Consider the following 22333-nt stretch of genomic DNA (forward strand, 5'->3'; position numbering starts at 1 on the left):
ACGCCTGTCTTCCAAGGTGCCTCTGGGTGGTTTTGAACTGCTAAATTTTTGGTTAGTAGTCGAGTGTTTAACCATTTGGGCCATGCAGGGACTCCTCAGATGACACTACCTCCAAAATATTCTGCTACATTGTTAAAAGGAGATGGGGCGAGAAAGTACCCTACACAGGCAATGTTAAACTGTTCCCCTCACTGAAAATTTAAAATATTTTGAAGTAGTACAAGAAATGGCACTGTGTATGTTAAGTTCTAGATAAGATAATGCTGCAGTAAATGGACTAAAGAGAGATTAATCTGAAATTGGACTCTGATCCCCAAGTGAACCTGCCGGTGTAGCCCAGTCCTTACTGACCCTGCAGAGGAAAAACAAGCCTGTGTCTATCTTGACTGTGATCTGGCTGGATACGATCTAAGCTTTGAACAGTGCCTAAGTGCATTTCAGCTGCATAATACTTGCTAAACAATACTAAGCAGGGAGCTTTGGCTGTGGTGTATACCCTAATACCAAGGAATGGGCCTTGGAAAATGAAGATCTAGTCTTAAAATTCAGCCTTTCTCTATTCTCTCATTTTAGTCATAGGCAAGTTTACTTTTATGTTCTTTCTCAAATAATTGAGAAAATCTGACAATAAACTTAAAAAAAAGCAGCTGGGGGTGATTATTTATAGCAAAGCATTCTCTTATTTAAATAATTCATTTTAAATTAAGACCCCTTCCTCCAGTGTCAAAATTCATAACTCTATCCAAGCATGTGGCCCCCCATAACTCCTCTACCCCTTGAGAAATGAGGAGATGCTGTCTAATGAAAATGTCTTTGTTAATAACATCTTGTATTTCTTCCTAATGACCAATGACATTGGCACCTTTCATGTGCTTGTTGGCCATTTTTATTATCTTAGGTGACATGTCTATTCAATTCCCTTCCTTGCCCATTTATTTGATTGGGATGTCTGTCTTTTTGTTGTTAAGTTGTACGAGTTCTCTATATATTCTGAATAGTAAATCCTTAAGAGCTATGGTTGCTAACCAAAAGACCGGCAGTACAAATCCACCAGCCACTCCTTGGAAATCTTATGGGGCAGTTCTACTCTGTCCTATAGGGTCACTATCAGTCTGAATCGACTTGATGACAATGGTTTCGTTTTTTTGGTTTTATCAGATATATGGTTCCCAAATATTTTCTCCGATTCTGTAGGTTATCTCTTCACTTTATTGATAATGTCTTTTGATGCACGAGATTTTTTTAAATTTTTTTATTTTGATGAAGCTCAATTTATCTATATTGTCTTTTGCTGCTTGTACTTTTGGTGTCATATCTAAGAATCTATTGTTAAGAACTAGGTCCCGAAGCATTACTCCTGTTTTCTTCTAAGAGTTTTATGATTTCAGTTCCCATATTTAGGTCTTTGATCCATTTTGAGTTCATTTTCATATTTGGTGTGAGGTATGAGTCCAGTTTTATTCTTCTGCATGTGGAAATAACATCTTATATTTCTTTATACCCATTTTAGAGATGAGAAAAGATGCTAAGAGAAAGAGCAAACATGTATACTCAGTGGCACAAACAAGACCTGAACCCAAGATTTCTCAACCAAGTTCAGTGGCCTGGAACCTGAAGCTCAAGTTCACTGGTTCTGTGCTTTTCCTCCCTTCAGCTAGTTGATTCCAGTCATCTTCCTCCTTTTTCCTCAGTAAATTCTAATTCATGCCTCACCTTATGGATTTAAAAGAAAGACTTGAGGGAACCAACATTCAGTCAACCAGTATTTACTGAGCACCTACTAGAAGCTACACCTTTGAAGGGTTTTAAGGGGAAAACTTCACCTTCTTGTCATTCAAAAAGACTACAGTGAGATTAATCACTTTATCAATTTGAACCAATAACCTAAAAATACTATTTGTGCATTTGTGCCATTCTGGAGTTCCTAGCTAGACGTGTCCTGCCCATATCTGTAATTCTGGAAACAGTCAAACTTCAAGTGGCTTCTGTAAGAAAGCTTCAGCTTAGAAAATACCTCTGCAGAGACTTGGTAAGATTTCCCATCATAAAGGCCATGGAAAGCCTCATTCCTTAAATCACTTATTCAACATTAACACATGCTACAAACTTGCACATGCTAGGCCCTGGGGGTAAACAAGATTAGTTAGGTGCAGCAGTCCTGAACCTAAAGAGGATCAGAGTCAAGAACCCAAGGCTCAGTGCCCTGCTCTGAGACCCCTAAGGGACCCCAGCCTCAGAATGGTCAGGCCTCTGGCTCCTCCTGGCCAAAGGTGGAACCCAGCTCCCCTCCTCCTCTGCAGGCACACTCACCTTTTTTTTTTTTTTTTTCTTTTTTTCATTTCTTAGAACTCTCCCCGCTTCCTCCCCCACTGGGCCATGCATAAGTTCCAGTTCCCCCTGCCTTGAAAGTTCACAAGCTCTAAGTCTTAACTCCTCCTCCTTCAGCCCGCAGCTCCTGCCCCGCTTCCTCTGGAAGCCTTTTCCGATTTGCAGATCTTCTCAAATCTCATATTAAACCCTCTACCACCTTGACCTTATCACATTTGTAGTTTTACATGTACCTGTGTGATTGTTCAATATTTGACCGTCTGCTGTCAGGCGTCTAAGTTCCTGCAGGGCAGGGGCTGGCAGGTTTTGTTAGATGCCAGCTCCTGGCAGACAGCAGGCGCCCCAGAAATGAAAAACAAAAAGAAAAATGTATGTACCCGTATGCTAAGCTGCCGTGGGTCTCTGCGGAGGGACCAGGATGGAGTTTTCTAAAAACCCAAGCCCGCTGGCACTTACGTTGGCCTTTATGACACTCTAAAATGTAAAGGTTGTTTGTTCCAAGTCCCTAGACTATAAACTCCCAGATAGAAGACATTCCATTATATTCAGTGTAGTGGCCTCAGCACCCAGCTGTGCCTGTTACAAAAGATACGTATGGAAAACAGTAAATATTAGCCGTTGCTACTATTAATGAATAAATTCTGGAGGGTGGGGCAAAGTGGGGGATGCTATGGGAAACTTCAAAATGTTTAGGCTTGACCTTACTCGAAAAAGAATACAAGCGACCCTCCCCTCCGACCAAAGTTTAAAAAAAAAGAAACGAGTCCCTTCCCTTCCCTCCGAAGGGGGTGGCGGTGTGTGGAATCGTCTTAATTAACGTCTTAACCTTTCAAAGGCTTCACCTTCCTCTGTCTCCGCGCTGTACGGGCGAATTCTGGACGTGTCTACAGTCGCCGCAGAGTCTGCAACCGCTGCACTGTCTTCTGGCCATTTCCTGACCAGGGAGCAACTTTGCTGAGGATGTATGCAGCAAATTACCTCTCATTGAGATGGTATTTGGGATTCTGGTAGGAAAGTCGCGGGATCTACAACCGGGGAGGGAGGGAGGTCTTTGCTTCTTTGCCATTCACTGGCCTTTTACCGGGGTACGGTCCCCCTACACTGGGCGCCAACTCGCCTCAGCCCCAGCGGAACTCGCGCTTGGAGCGCGCGACCCGGAGCGCGCGGCCCTCCCCCCGCCGCCCCTCCCCCGCCGCGACGGTCTCGGCGCGCAAGCGCGGGGGCACGCGCAGGGCGGTGCGCAGGGCGCTGTGCAGGGGGCGGGGCGGGTGGCTCGAGCTCCGTTTAAATGCGGGCGGAGGGGGCGGCGCTCGGCTGGCGCGGCGCTGCTGCCCAGTCGGCGTGGTTGCTTGCGACTGCCTCCGCGTGGCTCGAGCCTAGCTCTTCCCTGGCTGTGGCGGCGGCAGCCGGCTCCATGGAGAGCAGCGGACGCCCGGGCAGAGGCGGCGCTTCCACCGCGGCACCCGGGCTCCAGTGACCCGCGCTTGTGGCCTGCACCGCGTCAGAGCGGTCGCCGGCCCCCAGACTGATCGGCCTCGCCGCGTCCAGCGTCGCCCTTCGCCGCCCGGCGCCCCTGCGCCCCAGCTCGCCCTCGCCCGCACTCCTCGGCGGCGTGGCGGTGTCCAGGCCCCCTCGGCGGCGGCCAGAGCAGCAGCAGCAGCAGGAGCCCGCCTCTATGATGAAGTTCAAGCCGAACCAGACGCGGACCTATGACCGCGAGGGCTTCAAGAAACGGGCGGCGTGCCTATGCTTCCGGAGCGAGCAGGAGGACGAGGTGAGGGCGGCCGGTGCGCACCCTGCCTGCCGCTGGGCGCCGGGGAGGCCGGGCTGGCTCCTCGCCTCCTCGCCTCCTCGCCCGACCCTCCGTCTGGCTGCAGGGCTGGGAGGAATTTTCTTCCCTCCTCCCTCCTTCCTTTCTTTCTCTGGGTTGATAGAGTAGAGACAAAAGGACTCGCCCAGCCCAGCCTTCTCCATCTGGGCCGTCGGGAGGGCGGTAGGCCGAGACGCCTCCTGGTCCCGGGCCGGTCCCAGGCAGTGTAGCCTGCGCCTAGCGGGAGTCACCATCTTACGTGCGAATTGAGCGTAAAGCCAGATAAACCTCGAGTGCTAGCAGAGGGGGATAGAAATGGCCTGAATGTTGTAGCCCTAGCCCTTCCGCCTCTCTTGTTTCCCTTCCATGTTACAGCAATTTACGGTTGCGGGTTAAATCTAGGCATTTTTATAGAATACTAAACAGTCCGCGTGCTTTCAAATAAAAACACACTCGGACTAGTTTCGGCAGTTGCACATTTAACCGGACTCATTAGCTCACAAGCACTTGGCACAATTATCCTTAATAAGAAAACGGGATCCCCTCGTTTAAAGTTTTCTGACTGTAAAAAGATGGCTAGTGAAAAATGTAGAATAACCCCAAAAGGTAGAAGATGGACTAAAGACGAGCAAAGTTGACATTTTCAGACAGCAGTTTCTAGGACTCGGCAAATTTATCAAGGCTTCTTTGCTGTTTGTCTTGACCACTGGAAAGGAGAAGTCTTTCTTAATCTAAGGGCAAGCAGGTCCAGCTTCTATAATTTACCTGTGTTGGATTGAAAGTGAGGCCCTTGAGGTTTCCCTGGAGAGCGGTTTTTACTTATTTCATTTACAGTTATTTAATATAAAAATGGCTCAGTGTTTTAAATTTGCTTAGGATAATAATGATCAATTGATAGCTGATCAAAATCATTTAGCATGCCACCCCCTAAAATGATTAGGGGAGAAATTAACATTCAGGGTTCAGCTTCCATAATCAACTATAGCCAATAAAATACCAGGCTGGAGATGGGAATTTAATGGCTTCCTTATTGCTAATCCCTGTAGTTAGAGGCGTGTATGACATAGTGTACACTCTATAGTGGTTTCGTGCCCTTGAGAAATCAAGGACTTTGAAATGGTGCTCTTCAAAACTTTATTTTTTGAAATGAAACCAAGCCCTTCGGTGGTGGTTGACGCTCAGTCTGGGCCTTTAAATGTTGAAGGTAAATTCGGAAGGTGTTTCCAGAGAAACTTGGTCTGTGTCTTTGCTTGGCATCTACCTACTTGGGAGAGCTAGAACCTAGAAGGGGAAAAGTTTTTAATATTTACAAAGTAACAAAGTCAACAAGCCTTAAATGCCCTCAATTAAAAAAAAAAAAAAAAAAAAAAGATTAGAAGGTCCTTGAGGGAGGGATCAAAATAGGGCAAAGCAAATTATGAATATAAAAGAATATAATAGCCACAAGTGGTCAAGATAGGTCAGGTATCTTGTCTGACTTAACCATTGTATAATCATTCTTTGTTGAGTGCCTGCAATGGGCTAGACATTGTTGGAATACCTTTGTGTTTTGTTACATCTAATCCTCCTAACACTGTGAGGTAGTGCTGGTTACTCTCATTTTATAGGCCAGAGAATAAGTACTGTGCCCAAATGACACAACTAGTAGTGATAGAGCCAGGATTCAGGGCCCAGTTCAGACTCATACTGGACTCTTGGCACCGGGCCCAGCCTGTATCCACTGGGTGCTCACTATTTGTTGAGGGAGCAAGATTTTGCAAGGCTAAGCTTGGGAGCTTTTCTGAAAGTGATGAGTTTGAAATAACTTAAAATTGGAATTCAGGTTTCGTAAAAACAAAAGTCCCCAGGGAAAAATACGGGGGATGGGAGGAAATTCAAATGCTCTATATTGTGCAGATGGTAAAACACAGTCTAAGGAAAGCTCCAGAAGTTACCTTAGCAGATAAATGCATTCCTTTTGTGCTTGAACATTGTTGCTATTCTAATAAAATAATAGATGCCTAGCCTCCAGTCCAGTCAAGAGATAGTGCTATTAGATAAAATGAAGTAAGGAGCAGCTCTCGTTTAGCTCTTGAGAATCTTCATTTCTGTGGTGTGTATAGTTGAGGCTGTGGATAAATGAGCCATCTCTATTTACAGGGCAATTACAGAATAAACACTGTTAGTTAACTTACTGTTTTGCTAAGAATTTGTTTCCATTCTGTCGATATTACATTACTCACCTTCCAAATATAGGGTATGGAAACAGCTTGAACCTACCTCCCTAATAGGTGACAAATGTTTTCCCCCTACTGGGTTAAGAACACTTAGATCCTGGTTGAGGGATTCAAGTGTATGTTTAATTTTTAAAATGGATTGTTTATAGAATGTAAAATGAAACAGAGGGGTGATTGTTCTTTGACCCCCTAAAAGCTCTGCACTGCTCCAATCTTGCTCTCCCCGTACTGAAGGAATTCAAAGTAAGCCCTTAACTTAAGGATTCACTCTAGGAAAGAAGGTTATTCTAACAGCAATCTACCCTTTTTGTGGAGGGGTGGTTTTATATATTACCATTTTTATCTTTTTTGTCCTATGAGGTGTGTTACCAGTTGTATAGGAAGAAATTGAGTGGCAGAAGTAATTTGCCCCAAGGTCACAGAAGCTGGCAGATCTTTTTGAGCCTTTGTTTCAAAATCGTAGTTTCACTTGCTTACATTGCCTCCCCAACTACTTATTTCTGTGAGAAGCCATCCTTTTGTGGCAGTTAGGCTTCCAGACAAGCCCATAAACAATTGTACCACAGAGTAGCTGAGGTAGCGTGCTTTTGCTGTGAAAGATGACAATACCTTTGCAAACAGGTAACCAAAAACAGACTCCGTTGGACATACTTGAGTATGTGATAGTTTAAACAAAGCCCATTGCTCTGGAGTCGATTCCAACTCTTGGCAACCCCATGTGAGAGTAGAACTGCTCCATAGGGTTTTCTTGGCTTTAGTCTTACGGAAGCAGTTCACCAGGCCTCTGGGTAGGTTCAGACCATCAACCTTTAGATTAGCAGCTGATCGAAAAGGATGCAATGAAAATTGTCAGCCCCTAAGGAGCATATTCTGTAGTGAGAGATTACACAAATGAGTGATACAAAGGGAAATAAAGTATAAGGTAAAAGTGTGCAGGTGCTCTGGGGTTAAGATCCAAGGTGAGTCACTTGGAGTAGGATTTCAATGAGACAGAAAGGAGGGATCAGGCATTCCAGATAGAGCCAGACCAGGGAGTCGCTTGGGATTTTGGTTGTAAACTGTAGTCTAGTTGGGTGGCAGCTTAGGGTAGTACAGAAGAAATTGAAAAATAGTACCTCAAATGTAGGGCTTAGAAGTTGTTGATAGGCAAGAAAAGAACTCTTAGTTTAGAATAAGGAACATTTAGGTTTTGGATATATTCAAGCTTACGCCTTATCTAGGAGCAGAATGGGATAGACTGCTAAGTGGAGAGGTAGAGATGACTTGATTCTGGGTGGTATCCAGACACAATTGCAAGAGAGAGGTAGAGATATTGATAATGATATTGATATTGATAGAGATATTGACCACTACTCTTCCATTGGACTTGTTCTAATTAGCTTTTAAGCTCCCTGAGCTAGGGGCTGCATCTTCTACAGATGGCCTACTATAATGCGGAATGTATATTCCTGAAAAGTCTTGAGTTCTACAAAATAATGCACTAAAACTAATGGTGGAGAAAGTAGAGTCTCAAAACCAGAGTTCTAATAAACAATAATCCTAATAAATATTAATGCAGTTAAATCAACCCTTTTCAATATTATGGAACCCTGGTGGCACAGTGGTTAAGTGCTCTGCTGCTAACCAAAAAGATCAGCAGTTCAAATCCACCAGCTGCTCCTTGGAAACCCTATGGTGCAGTTTTACTATGTCCTATAGGGTCGCTATGAGTTGGAATCAACTTGAAAGCAGTGGGTTTGGGGTTTTGGGGTTTTGTCCCCCCCCCCCAATATTATACCCTGCGGTTCATACTTATGTAAATATTTACGTTCTTGATGATATTTACTTCTCATCGAGACCACTTTCATCGAAATTAAATACTTCCCAAAGATAGCCTATTTTAAACACAGGGAAATGTTATCAAGCTCTTCATCTGCACTACAGCTTTCCCAAATGCTTTAATCTATGGAAAGTGAAGGGCTTCTTTACTCTACTAAACCAGCCACTTTCTTCAGGGGAAGGCACTTCTATAGAACTTAGCATGTGTTTTGTTTTTTTTTCTTAATCTTGATGTACTGTCGAGGCTTTCTCTAATTGTGAAAACGCTTACTCTATCACGTCAAAACATTAACATGCTGGGGAAAAACTCCTCATCAATTCAGTTTACCATTATTGGCATACTTCTTCGAATCGCATATAATCTCATTTGTGTTAAACACATTGTCGTAGAATGACCTGTTGCTTCTAATTCTCTTGTATCATTGTGCCTTTGTAGTTTAATAGTGCTAATTTGCTTAGTAATAGCAGCAGGAGCTGGTTAGTGTATTTCATAACCTTTTAAAATGTCTGTTTGTACCTAGTGGGTATTCCTAATATGCTCCTAGCCTAGTTTTGGCTAAATTTCTATGAAGCACATAGTTAACTATAGTAGAGGTAGGTTAGCTAGTAGTTTTAACCAGTCGTGATATCCTGGTTCATGATATTATGAAGAAGGGACAAGCCAAAAAAAAAAAAAAAGCTTCTTCAATAGCTAAGATTCGTAAAGTCAGTCTCTTCATGCTTAGATTTAGGAATCACTTGATGGGTTATTTGGATAACTTTGATTTTTTTTCTGGAACAGTAGTGGCAATCTCTAGTGACTAATTGTTCCCAGAGTCCAGGCTGTGACTTGTAAGGGAGAAAGTCAGAACGCAAATGGTAATTTGGGGCCATTTGGTATAGGAGATTAACGATCCCATGTACCACCGGCCTCTGGAGGCATGACTGCATTACTTAGAACACGAACAGCATTTTTTTTTTGTTTACATGCTATTTACGTCCCATTAAAGAGGACTCAGTGGATGAGACAGGGTGTAGTCTATACCTATAGATTGTTCTAAATTCAGACAAGCTTTTATCCAGCTAAACTCATTCAGCAGGGTTTGCTTCCGAGTTGACAGCTATTATTGCACATTGCTCTTTAAAGCTACGAAATACTTCTCTTCCAAGTGCTTAAAACAGGTATCTAGCAATCTAGGAGGAAAACAAGGTGAGAAATCACTTTTCAGCAATGCCAGGTGAGTGGTGTTTTATTTGGGTAATTGTCCAGTATATGGAGAAGGGAGTAAGGTCTGATAGTCTAGGTTGAGGGAATGCTTATGTGAAGGCTGTCAGGTTGAATCAGTAGAAGAAATGTTCTCACTTTTCACTACTCTACCACCCTTGGCTTTGGGGTTTGAATGTGATTAAGGCTGATTCTGCAACCTGGTGTGATGAGTAGCCTCCTTTTTATAAATCTTTCCTTTGGTCTTAACCCTAGCTTATCTGAAAAGTTGAATGTCTGCTTTTATCTGTGTCATCTTGTTATTAATGGAACAGATTGTCTTCTTGATGAATACACAAAATATAAAAACTGATATTCAGAAAAGCAGTTGTAAAGGAACTTAAAACTTGTGAATGATCATGTATAGATTTGTCTGCTGTTGTTTCATTTATTGAATAAGCTTTTATAACCCATCTGTTGCTTCAGTAATATTATTTTTCGCTAATATTTCTAAAGCATTGATTAGCATGCTGACTACATTATAGGCCTAATAGATTGGAGATGTTGCAGAAATATTTAGATGGCTGTAAGTATTTTGGGGGGAGTATTGAATAATAATACTTTGTGAGGTGGTTCTGTATATTGAGATTTCTTCCAGTGTTTGTAGGAGGGATTTAGGAGCAGGCTGCCCATTATCTGAAATAGATTTAAGTGCAAGAAAAATGCTGTTATTGGTGTTTATTTAGTAAATGACTTCACCAAAAAAAAACCCTTACAATGAATTGTGCTGGGTTGCCTTGCTGTCCCACTAGCTGGCATCGAGTGAAAACCTGTTAACTCATTTTTATCCCAATATGGGGAGGTGGGGCCTGTTTTAATTGCCTTTCTCTCTGCTCATGCTATATAATACATTTCTCCCTCCCTTGCAGACTTGTGTTTATTCTCTAGTCGTCTATCCACTGGTTCTTGCTCTTTCTTAATCACCCCCTCACCCCAGCGCGACCTTGCACTCATTTGAACTCCCGAATAAACTACTTGAGATGAGTAGGCAAATAACTAATGAAACAGTCTGGTTTTCAAGTCTGTATCCTCACCAAAGGATGGATATTATCAAGTCTCCTTTCTTAAGCTAGTAGTTTAGATGCCAATCATTTCTATACTACAGATATTGATTACTCATTTAAATTGATAATTGTTTTTGAAAAGATACCATTGAGGCTAATGGTTTGATCAAATTTAATCTTTTGGGAATGTCTTGGATTAGGCTAAATCACTTGCTCAAAATTTATATAGACTTAGTGTCTGTATGGAAGCCCTGGTGGCACAGTGGTTAAGAACTTGGCTGCTGCTAATCAAAAAGTCAGCAGTTCAAATCCACTAGCTGCTCCTTGGAAACCCAATGGGGCAGTTCTGCTCTGTCCTGTAGGGTTGCTATGAGTTGGAATTGACTTGATGGCAGTGAGTTTTGGATTTGGTTTTATTGTCTGTGTAGATTTGTATAGATCTATATTTTCTTGCTGTTTTTTAGCCACAAATATTGAGCCTATGTGATTTTCTCTATTCTTCCACCCCACCTCTAAGAATGTAAGCTCTTTGAGGGAAAGGCCTAAGACCTATGTTCATCTTTTCATCCTGTATAGTTCCTTGTTCAATATTACAAAATTTGTAAATATGGAACAAAATCCAACAACCTCTTTCTCTAAAATGCTTCTCCTTAAGCTGAAAAGTTTATGCTAAATTACAGTTTAAGTTTGACAGGCATTAGACTATCCCCTGTCTGTCTAGAGACTAAGACAAAAGTGAATGGATTTAGTTAGAATGTCATGTACGTGATACTTCCTGCTAGCCTATTTTCATGATTCTGATTTTCCTTTGGAAAGAGCTTTAAACTGGTAATCCAGTTAAATGTTTTACCTAGTCTGAACAGGGGTGTGTGTTTAAGATTCTCTAGGTCAGTCTTGTCCAATATGTACCCACATTTGGCTGTTGACCACTTGAATGTGACTAGTAGACTGAGGAACTGAATTTTTAATTTTACTTAATCTTAAATTTAGCTGCATGGTACTAGTGGCTACTGTATTAGACATTGCAGCTCCAGAGCCTCAAAAAGCGTGAAAAGTCCAAAAGTAGCAGGGCCAGGACAATTTGTGGGATTATTGGCATATGAAGGGCATATGTGAGCTCAATTCAATCTGCAGGTCTGTCACTTGAGATGAGTAGACAGGTGCTGAATGAAACAATCTGGTTTTCAAGTCTACTCTGACCAAAGGATGGATATTATCAAGTCTCCTTTCTTAAGCTAGTAGTTTAGATGCCACTCATTTTTATACCACAGATATTACTCATTGAAGTTGATCATCTTTTTTGAAAGATACCATTGAAGTTAGTGGTTTGATCGAATTTATTTATTTTTTTGCATGATAAAGTGTATTATTGTCCAAAATTTATATAGATCTACTGTCATTAGAAGGAGCCCTAGTGGCGCAGTGGTTTAAGCACTTGGCTGCTAACTGAAAGGTTGGTGGTTTAAACCCACCAGCCGCTCTTTGGGAAAAAGATATGGCAATCTGCTTTGGTAGAGATTACAGCCTTGGAAACCCTACGGGGCAGTTCTACTCTGTTCTATAAGGTTGCTGTGAGTCAGAGTCGACTCAACAGCAGTGGGTTATAGGTATGTCGTTAGACTTTCTAAAAAGTAGTTATGAAAGGGAGATGTTGAACCCTGCAGGAGTTCCATGTCACTGACTTCTTGAAGAAAAGCTTTGTCATATATTAATAATGTCTGTAGATAAACGTTTGGTTTTAAATCTGAAGCTTAAGTGTTCAGAAAAGTAGACACAATCTATACTAACAGGTTTTTCAGCATTATTAACCTTATGTAATTTAGCTTTTAAAGATTACCTTGGGCAGTTGAGAATGGAATAGTCATTGAACTAGATACATGACACTTTGAATTTCATTTTTTCTGGATGCAAATATTTTGAATGTAGATAGTTTTGAAACTCCTTGTTTACTAAATGAGGATGTACTTTTCCTGTGGCTAGCCACCTGCACCCATCCTGTCCCATTATCCAGGTAATCAAGGAAATTGCTTAGAAATCATAGAATTGTATATTAAGAATTTAATCTAGTCCATAGAAACCAGATTATCCTTATCCCACACCTAGTGACCTGAAAAAGGACCAGTAGTTGCCATTGCTCTTCTTCCCTTGACATGAGATATAATGTTTTTGTACCTTACACATTTTCGTTTAAACTAAAAAACTTAAACGTTCATTTGCTAGTCGATACAGGGTCAAGACTTTTGAATAAACCATAAACCATTGGTAAGCCTCTTTTGAATAAAATACAAAGGTGAAATCTGATTGGCAGTTGTTTAAAGTAAAATTGAACTTAGAGGTGCTTGCAGAATCTTTCTGAGTTTTTTCTTTTTTTCCAGTCTTTTACAGTAGTCTTATCCATACTTAATTTGATAGCAGTTTTAATAATCCACCTTTAATGAATCTTTACAGAACTTTCAGGTTAGTCTTTTTGATACACACTGTTCTGCCATTATTTCATCCATTAAATCTCAGTAGTTATAAAACAAGTACAACTGGCATAATTTAGGAACAAGCCTAATTTCTTAATTAAGCTGATACAACTCCATTGGTTGGGAGAGCGGAAGAGCTAGTAAGGGCCAAGAGTGAGTGCTTAGGCCAGGGTTGAACGCGTTTACATTTACTACTCATTGACACTCAATAGTCTTATGAGGATACTTAATTTTTACAGATAAGGAAACTAGGGCACTGAAAGGTAGCTTATTAGCCTATAATTTTGTGCATCAAGGAATGGAACACGCTATGGTTATAATCTTCTGCACAGATTCAAGTTCAAAGCTATATCTTCGATACTTGTTAGATTTACTTACTGTGGCTCTTTAGTTTCTAATTTTGGTACTTAAGTCCTTTTTGCTGATACTTAAGAAACCTTGAATCTAAGGCTGTCTTACATTCTGTTTTACCAAAATCACTATATATGGACTTGATGGTACCCTCAATAACAGCTCAGCTGCTAACCTTATGGGGCAGTTCTACTCTGTCCTGTAGGGTCACTGTGAGTTGGAATCAGCTTGACAGCAGTGGGTTTGGGGTTTTTTTTGTTTTTTTTGTTTTTGGTTTGGTACCCTCAAAGACAGTCATCAGTATTTTGGCTAAGGTTTTGTTAACTTTGTGTTGATTTACAGTGCTTTCTCTGGATTTGCCACCGTCCTGCCAGTTATTCACTTGAAAAAATAATGGTGGTGGAAGCGGAAGAGTCCCATCCAGATAAAGAATGACGAAAGCAGTGCTCAGACCAGTTAAGCACTAATTGATCTCTGCTGTGAGGTGATAGTGTGTCTGTAGGCAAACATGTGCTGCTTTCCTATCAGATTGACAGGGTTACATGCCGGGAGGAGCCCTGGTGGCATAGTGGTTAAAGAGCTCAGCTTCTAACCAAAAGGTCGGCAGTTCGAATCCATCAGCTGCTCCTTGGAAACCATATGGGGCCATTCTACCCTGTCCTATAGGGTTGCTATGAGTCAGAATTGACTTGACAGCAACCGGTTACATGCCTGGGTTGGTAGTTCCCTGGAGTCCCTGGGTGGTGCAAATGGTTAAAGCGCACAGCTGCTAACGAAAAGGTTGGAGGTACAAGTCTACCCAGAGGCACCTCAGAAGAAAGGCCTGGGGATCTACTTCTGAAAAATCAGCCATTGGAAACCCTCTGGAGTGCAGTTCTACTCTGACACACATGGGATTGCCGTGAATCTGAATCGAGTCGATGGCAACTGGTTTAGTTATTTCCTTATATTCCAACTCAAAGTTTTGGGGGGTGGGATTTGGGGAAAGGTGGGAATTGCTGATCTGTTAGCCTGGAACTTTCTAGTAGGGCAAGGTTGAGATCCTAGCAGCCGACTCAAGTAGGAGGGGAATCCTGTGCTGGCAGTGAACTTGTAAGAGCCAGCCACTGCTCTCTGGCAGTGGAGAGGGAGCTGGGCAGATAGAACTGCTGGCACGCGTGTTGAAGAAAATCGGTGCCCACACTGGGGACTAAAACTTTGTTCTAAACTTGATGTGTTTTCTGGTGAGAACTGTTTAAGTTTCCTTGAAGGCAATATACTAAGATAATTTTGCTAACATTTTTGCCTAAGTTGGTTAAGGCACCTGCTACCTTCCTAAACATCATTCGTTTATTTATCATAGCCTGTTTTTTAACTTGGTAAATTTCAACCTAACTTAGCCCACAAATTTTCATTTATAAGATGCATATATAATACCTATTTCAAGAGATTAGTTAATCTCTAGAATATTTCTCTATGATACATATAGTTTTTTTTTTAAAAAAGGCTTGTACATTTCAAGCTTAATACTGTCGTAGAACAGTATTAAGCTTGACTTTTCCTGTAAAGGGCCAGCTAAGTATTTTATGCTTTGTAGGCCATGTGGTCTCTGTCACAACTACTCAGTTCTGCATTGTAGCACAAAAGCAGCTGTGGACAGTCAGTAGATGAATAAGTGTGACTATATTCTTTTTTTTTTTTATTGTTGTAATTAAATGAAGTTTACATTTCAAGTTAGTCTCCCATACAAAATTTTTTTTTTACATACGTTGTTATGATACCTAATTGCTCACCCCATTCTGTGATAGCACACTCCTCTTTTCTGCGCCGATTCCCCATGACCATTCAACCAGCTCCTAACTCTCTCTGCCTTCCCGTCTCACCTCTGGACAGAAGCTGCCCCTTTGGGCTCTTGTATCTACCTGACTTAAGGCATACTCTTCACAAGTATCACTTTATGTCCCACAGTCCAGTCCAATCCCTGTCTGAAGAGTTGGCTTTGGAAATTGTTTTAGTTCTGGGCTGATAGAGAGTCCAGGGGCCATGCTTTCCAGGGCGCCTTCAGTCTCAGACCATTAAGTCTGGTCTTCTTACTAGAATTTGAGTTCTGCACCCCATCCTTCTACTGTTCTATCAGGGACCCTCTGTTGTGTTCCCTGTCAGGACATTCATTGGTGGTAGCCGGGCACCATCTAGTTCTTCTGGTCTCAGGCTGATGAAGTCTCTGGTTTATGTGGCCCATTCTGTCTTTCGGGCTAATACTTTCCTTGTGTCTTTGGTGTTCTTCATTCTCCTTTACTCCAAGTGGTTGGGACCAATTGATGCATCTTAGATGGCCGCTTGCAAGCTTTTAAGACAGCGGACGCCACTCACCAAAGTAGGATGTAAAACATTTTCTTAATAAGCTTTGTTATGCCAGTTGACCTAGATGTCCCCTGAAAGCATGGTTCCCAGACCCCACATCCCTGCTACTCTGTCTCTCAAAGTATTTGATTGTATTCAAGAAACTTCTTAGCTTTGGTTTAATCCAGTTGTGCTGACTTCCCCTGTAGTGTGTGCTGTCCTTCCCTTCAACTAAGATGATACTTATCTACTATCTACTTAGTGAATAACCCTCACCCTCCCTCCCCACCCCCGTAACCATTAAAGAATGTTTTCTTCTGTGTTTAAACCTTTTCTTGAGTTCTTGTAATAGTGGACTTATATTTATATAGTATTTGGAGTGCGACTATATTCTAATAAAATTGTATTTATGGACACTAATTTGAATTTCATAAAATTGAGAAATGTAAAAATCAATCTTTGCTCACAGGCTGTACAAAAACAGGTGGCGGGTCACAGTTTGCCAGCCCTTGTTCTAGATCATAAATTACAGCTGCCTGTTATCAGACTGAGTGGCTTTTGCTTATTTACATAGGTTTGGAATATGAAAGCACCCACTTTCCACCTAATCATAAGTGTGATTATAACAAGCACTCTCTCTGTACCAAGCATTAGCTTTACCAAGCATTTCCTTGCTCCTTATTCCATAACATCTGTTATTTTCTAAGTATTCTTACCATTTTAGAGGTGAGGGAACTGGCTTGGAGAGGGTGGCTTGCCTATGGTCACAAAGAATAGTTAATGAAAGATTCTGTAAATTAAGTGTAACTGATGTGACCACAGACTATAGTGCATACAATCTAGGGGTATTAAACCAAGTCTCTGCTTTCATCCTTTCTTAGTATCCAAGAATTGGAGAGTTTTATTAAATTGAATCGGGTAGTTTAAATGAGTTCACTAGGAATGATTTAGTAATGGGATCATGCTGTTACTGAATTCTAATTTCAGAATGACAGTGCTTACGAAGGCTATCAATCTCTTCTTTTATGGTGTAATGTGTGCCCCTAATAATTAAAACACACACACACACACACACGCACAGATTAATCTAGAATAGATTTACAATCTTGCAAAGTATGAGATTGAGTTTATGAGTGTTGTTTATACCCCTAAAGCGCTTCTCAGTTCAGGCTGGACAGCCATAGCTAAGCCAGAGAAAAGTGTTGTAATAGTGGGTCTTCTTGCAGGTACTGCTAGTGAGTAGCAGTCGGTATCCAGACCAGTGGATTGTCCCAGGAGGCGGAATGGAGCCAGAGGAGGAGCCTGGCGGTGCTGCCGTGAGGGAGGTTTATGAAGAGGTAAGATGAATAGTAGTTTGTTTGTTCCCCTTTACACAAACTGTATTTTGGCATTTTTATAGGAAAGTCTTCTGTTTGATGTTTACAAACAAGGCATTTTGCTACATAACATTGAGGAGATGGCAAGAAGATGGGCAGGTCACATGGGTGCTTTTGTTTTGTCTGATGTGATGTTTTTAAGCATGTAACTATAGCTAGCATTTTTCCTAAACAGATATTTTTTTCTACCTTGTAAAATGGGCTAAAATTTAATGTGGAAGGTCCCTGGAATTGCATAACATGATGGCCTTACTCCAGAGAAAGATTAGTATTACACTGAGCAAGAATGCTCAGAAACATGAATTGTATATAATTGATTCTTATTCAAGTGAATCAGAAGTACATTGCTTTTATTTTCCCTGTTTTGTCTTAAAGTTAATTAAAATGTGGTGCAGACATGTGCATAAAAGCATACATGGCCTGCTTGTCTTCTTGTAGTTGGTAAGTAATGGATAGAACGTGCTTTTATGCATAGGCAAACAGACCATACATTAAGTGCCATCAGAAGTTACGGAATAGTGGTTATGGTATAAGTGGGAAGTGACTGTGGTGTATACTAGGAAAGGTTCCAAAGGGTCTTGAAGAATGAGTGCCTTCCTGAGGGAAGAACACTAAGTAGAGGAAGCAGCATATAGCAGTCTATTAGTCTGTAGTGTGGATGTGAGCAGGGAGCACAGTGAAGTTCCAGTCCATCTATTACAGTGCTAGGTGTGAGTAATGAGGATTTTGCAGTAGAAGGGTAGCATGTAGAAAGAGTTGCACCTCCTGAGCCATGGTAAAAGGAGAAAGACAAGCCTTTAAGAAGGGGGAAAAAGGGAAGAGACTATTCATACAGAAAGGTCGGTTTTCATTCATGAATTTTGTCCTAAGTTGGTAGAAAGTCTAATTTCTATCAGTCCTTGCCATTTCTTATAAAATAAATGACATATCTGATCAATGGGAAGTTAACATGGGGAACAAATTAAGCCATGTGTTATGGCAAACCACACATTGTGAATCTTGGCGCTGCTAAAAAACTTCACAAAAGCAAGAAGATAGTGGCTTGGTAGGGTGGGACTATTGTATTTAGATTCAAAAATCTAAATAGCCAGAATATAAACTTTGGTTATTATGAAAGGTAAAACTTTGCATTTTATTACTTTTTTAATAGGCTGGAGTCAAAGGAAAATTAGGCAGACTCCTGGGCATATTTGAGGTGAGTTACCAAAGTAATCCTCAACTTTCTGATAACAGAGTTAATGATACCTTCCAAGCCACCCAGGTAATATGGCAGCAGCCTGATTATCAGTAGGCAAGTAAGTCATAAGGATTAGGAGGGAGGTAAGTAAAAGCTACTTAACTTCTTCATACACCATCAATTGTATACAATTTTATACAACATCATAATGGTAGTCATTACTGCTGTATGACTATTCAGTGGAGCAAATATAGAAAGATTTATCTCTTAGTTCGCTGTATACTGTTTAGGTATATATATATATACTTTAGGAAGTACAATACCTTTAAAAATCAAACCTGTTGCCATCGAGTCAATTCCAACTTATAGCTACCTTATAGGACAGAGTAAAACTGCCCCATAGGGTTTCCAAGGAGCGGCTGGTGGATTCGAACAGCTGACCTTTTGATTAGCAGTCGTACCTCTCACCCACTGTGCCACCAGGGCTCTACGATACATGTAGCATCACCTAAAGGTCTTAGGTCTGTTATGGATACTGTCTGGAAAAAAAAGTACCCATTCCCTTCAGCATATAACACCAGACAAATGGACATAATGACTTTATCATTACAAGGACTGAAGATACAAAACTGACGTACGTGGAGTAGATACCAACATAATAGAATTCTGTTCCATGTAACCCCTTACTACTGAGGGCAGAGTGGAATTTGTAGGGAGGGAATTGGAAGTGATAGGTATTCTATGGAAGATAGGGAAAAAATGAAGTAAGGTCGTGAGACCCAAGCTATTTTCAAATATATTTTCATCCAAGATTCAGACCTAGATACACAACATACCAGAAACATGATTTTTACTGGTTTCTTTTTCCTTTTTTTCCAAGATACTGTTTAAGGGTTAGCTCAGTTCTCCTAAGGAGCCCTGGTGGCACAGTGGTTAAAGCGCTCGGCCGCTGACTGGAAAGTCAGCAGCTTGAACCTACTCAGTGTCTCAGTGATCTGCTCCCATTAAGATTCCAAGCTAGAAAACCCTGTGGGGCAGTTCTAGTCTATCATATGGGGTCAGTATGAGTCAAAATCGACTTGATGGCAGCAGGTTTAATGGGTCAGTCCTTCTGGTAGAATCATATAAATTTTTATTTTTAAATCTTTTTACGGTGATTCAGAAGAAAAAATCGCGATTTCTACGGAACTTGGTAGAATTGATGATTCCCACCAGAATAACCATTGGGAGTAATAGTTCCTTCAGGTAATATTCATCCATTTCCAGAATTCAGCACTTGCTTACCCAGTTAAATAGCACCATCTTCTGGTTAAACTGAAAAACATGTTGAGGGTTTTCTGCGATCCAGAATAGCCACGGAACAAATAGCAGCATATTTTGTCAATATGCTGACAAGGTTTTTGAAGAAAACATCGCAAATTATAAATAAAGTTTGTGTAACACAGGTAAGGTAGTAGTATGAACTGCTTGACAAACAATATTTAAATTCATAGACTCTGAACAGGAAATATCAGTGTATCTTTCCCTTTAGAAAATGTGAGGGAAAATTAGAATTGTCTTGCCATTCACCAGTGAATTTGTGAATATAGCATAATAAATGTATTCATTTGCTAGGCACAGAGATCAGACAACTGGTTCTTAAAAACAAGGAAAATATGTTGTGTCTGAAGTCTTAGATTACAGCAAACAAGGCTAAATTTTATATAGGGGTAAATATGGCTCCCTTCATCTTAAGGCAATTTTGAACTTGTAGACAAGATGAGGGGACAATTTTGAATGGGTGAAAACTGAGTTTGTAGCATATAGAACAAAAAAGATAATATTCCAGAAATGGAATAACCCAGGTATTTTAAACCCTTGCTATACAAGGGGAGCTTTAAAAATACCGATACTTAGACCTCATCCCAGACCAATTGAATCAGTACCTTTTAAACCATCATTAATCCCTAGGTGATCTAATACTCCCAGTCTAAGATGTTCGTAGAGCTGTGTTTTTTGTGCATCTTGATGAATCTCTAAGAGGAATATTCTAAAGAAACAAGCTGTTTGCCCTACAGAGGCCCTGAAGGAAGCAGTTTTCTGTAGCATGGTAAGGCTGCCAGGATTAGCCCCAGAGGATACAACCTAGGATGAAACTGCAGAAATGCAGTTTTTCCTTTAATGTAGATTCCATTCAGATCCTAAGATTTTCTTTATGAAAATAACTTGTCAAATGAACAGAAATCAGAGTGCTAGGAGTTTAGTATTGGGAGCGAATTTCACCATTAGGTAGTGAGGAAGCCCCAATTCTAGTCTCCTGTCTTTTTAACTTTTAAACGTTTTGTCTTGGATAAGCTCACTTCTGTGCCGCAGTGTTGGCAAGTACACTATGCTAATGAGCAGTAAGGCACACTGATGATTTCCCCTTGAAAATGTGTACATGCTAGCTCCTGTAGGTTAAAATGCTTTTCTTTTTATATTCAAGCAGAACCAAGACCGAAAGCACAGAACATATGTTTATGTTCTTACAGTCACAGAAATATTAGAAGATTGGGAAGATTCTGTTAACATAGGTAAGTTTCCTTTCATTTTGCTACCTGAATTCTCTTAATTCAAATACTATATACCTGCATCACAGTGTGCATCTTAAATTATTTTTGGTTACCTTTCTTTTGGAGAAAGGAAGATCAATATGTGTTTCCACATTCAAATGATCTTCAAAATTCTTCCCCAACATGTAGTTCCTATTTACATGTCCTGTACTTAGAGCTGTGATGGGCTGTCTGAAGTACCACTGCTGTAAAGTCTCTTGGTGTTTAAGTAGCTCGGACTGCTTAATCATGTGGGTTTTGGTTGGAGAATTATGGGTATTTCATTATTAGGAACTCCTTGAGATCAGTCAGTGTACTGTTTTTTGTTTTGTTTTTTAAATAACTAGATTTCAAGATTTTATATACATGCTCGTTAATTGAAGGATCTTGTACAGCTCCTAGCACGGTAGTATACCTAAGGCATTATGGTGTCTATCCTTTCCCCTACTTATTCCTAAGCCGCATGTTTGGTGTTCCCTCCACCCAGATTCATACTTACTAACTGTTCCTGATGTAGTGAGACAGTGATATTAAAGCAAACTGCCTGAAGCTCTTGTCTTTTAGTCAGAAACACCTCTTGTTTTCCTAAACTGTTGACTATTATCTACCCGCAGGTATAGCTATGGACTCTTTTCAAGGACTCACAGTGCCAAATACTCTACCTAGTAATCCCTAAGGTTTTGGCAATTCTGTTTTCTTCTCTCATGACTCGATTCTCATTCAGATGTCACTTCTTCCTGACCTTTTACTTGTTACATGGAATAATAGCACTTTATGTTTTCCAGTAATACCTGGCAATGTTCTACACAATTAGTTCCTGAAATTATTGATGTTCAAATGTTTTCTTTCCCCTCCCAGTGAAAGTTAATTAAGTACCTGACCCTGTCTACCTGTTTACATGTAGGAATAGGACTATCATAAGATGTCTAAGCCATTTCTAAATAAAAAAATAAAGTCATTTTGTGGGGGACAGGTGTACTGTTAATAGGTGACACCTTTTTAAAATTAACTTTGGTGCATAGTTACTAATGTCGTACTATTTTCTAGGAAGGAAGAGAGAGTGGTTCAAAGTAGAAGATGCCATCAAAGTTCTCCAGTGTCATAAACCTGTACATGCAGAGTATCTGGAAAAACTAAAGCTGGGCTGTTCCCCAACCAATGGAAATTCCGCTGTCCCTTCCCTCCCAGACAATAACGCCTTGTTTGTATCTGCTGCACAGACCTCTGGGTTGCCATCTGGTATAAGATAGAGAGAACCTGGAGACGTCTACCACCCTGTGCATTCTCATGGGGAGAGAGGCTTTGTTTTCCTTGGCAAGCGTCTGAATTTGCTATGCAGGGTTTTCAAACACTTTGCATGTTTTTCAGATGCTTTCAAATCTTCTTTTATTAAAAAAAAAAAAAAAAGTATAAAATATTTTAATAAGCCAAAGCCATGTGGGTTTTTTTTTTTTAAATGCCTTAACTGTGCCCCCTCCCCCACATGTTATTTTGGTTGTTTTTTCCACGGTGTTTTTTCAGTTTTTGTCCATTTGACGTCAGTCTGTGGTTTGTCAGGTCGGCTTACTAGTGGGTATATTTCCCCCATAAATTGCTTTCTCATTATTAACATATTAAACAAATCCTTCTGTGGTGAGAACTGGTAAAAAT

At 40.8% G+C, this 22333-nt stretch overlaps 1 protein-coding gene across 2 annotated transcripts; it reads left to right on the top strand.

Annotated features, from left to right (window-relative positions):
* Nucleotides 1-3649: 3649 nt before the first annotated feature.
* Nucleotides 3650-22110, top strand: NUDT4 (nudix hydrolase 4). Of its 2 annotated transcripts, none has more exons than XM_012557782.2 (5): nt 3650-4102; nt 16787-16897; nt 18087-18131; nt 20578-20665; nt 21731-22110. In XM_012557782.2, exons 1-5 carry the CDS (start codon nt 4004-4006, stop codon nt 21931-21933), a joined length of 546 nt encoding a protein of 181 aa, XP_012413236.1. In that variant the 5' UTR covers nt 3650-4003; the 3' UTR covers nt 21934-22110. The 2 variants fall into 2 exon arrangements, with proteins under 2 accessions (XP_012413236.1, XP_004384259.1); XM_004384202.2 differs by having other exon boundaries at nt 3654-4102; nt 20581-20665.
* Nucleotides 22111-22333: the final 223 nt, after the last annotated feature.

This window comes from Trichechus manatus, unplaced genomic scaffold, assembly GCF_000243295.1.
Source record: "Trichechus manatus latirostris isolate Lorelei unplaced genomic scaffold, TriManLat1.0 scaffold00119, whole genome shotgun sequence".
NCBI classification, from domain to species: domain Eukaryota; kingdom Metazoa; phylum Chordata; class Mammalia; order Sirenia; family Trichechidae; genus Trichechus; species Trichechus manatus.

What these genes read in the sequence shown, in the direction of transcription:
- NUDT4 (XM_012557782.2), top strand. Translation starts at nt 4,004, where the DNA reads ATGATGAAGTTCAAGCCGAACCAGACGCGGACCTATGACCGCGAGGGC. An exon ending in TGAGGGAGGTTTATGAAGAG is followed by an intron (nt 16,898 to 18,086) that starts GTAAGATGAATA and finishes CTTTTTTAATAG; the next exon opens with GCTGGAGTCAAAGGAAAATT. An exon ending in GACTCCTGGGCATATTTGAG is followed by an intron (nt 18,132 to 20,577) that starts GTGAGTTACCAA and finishes TTTATATTCAAG; the next exon opens with CAGAACCAAGACCGAAAGCA.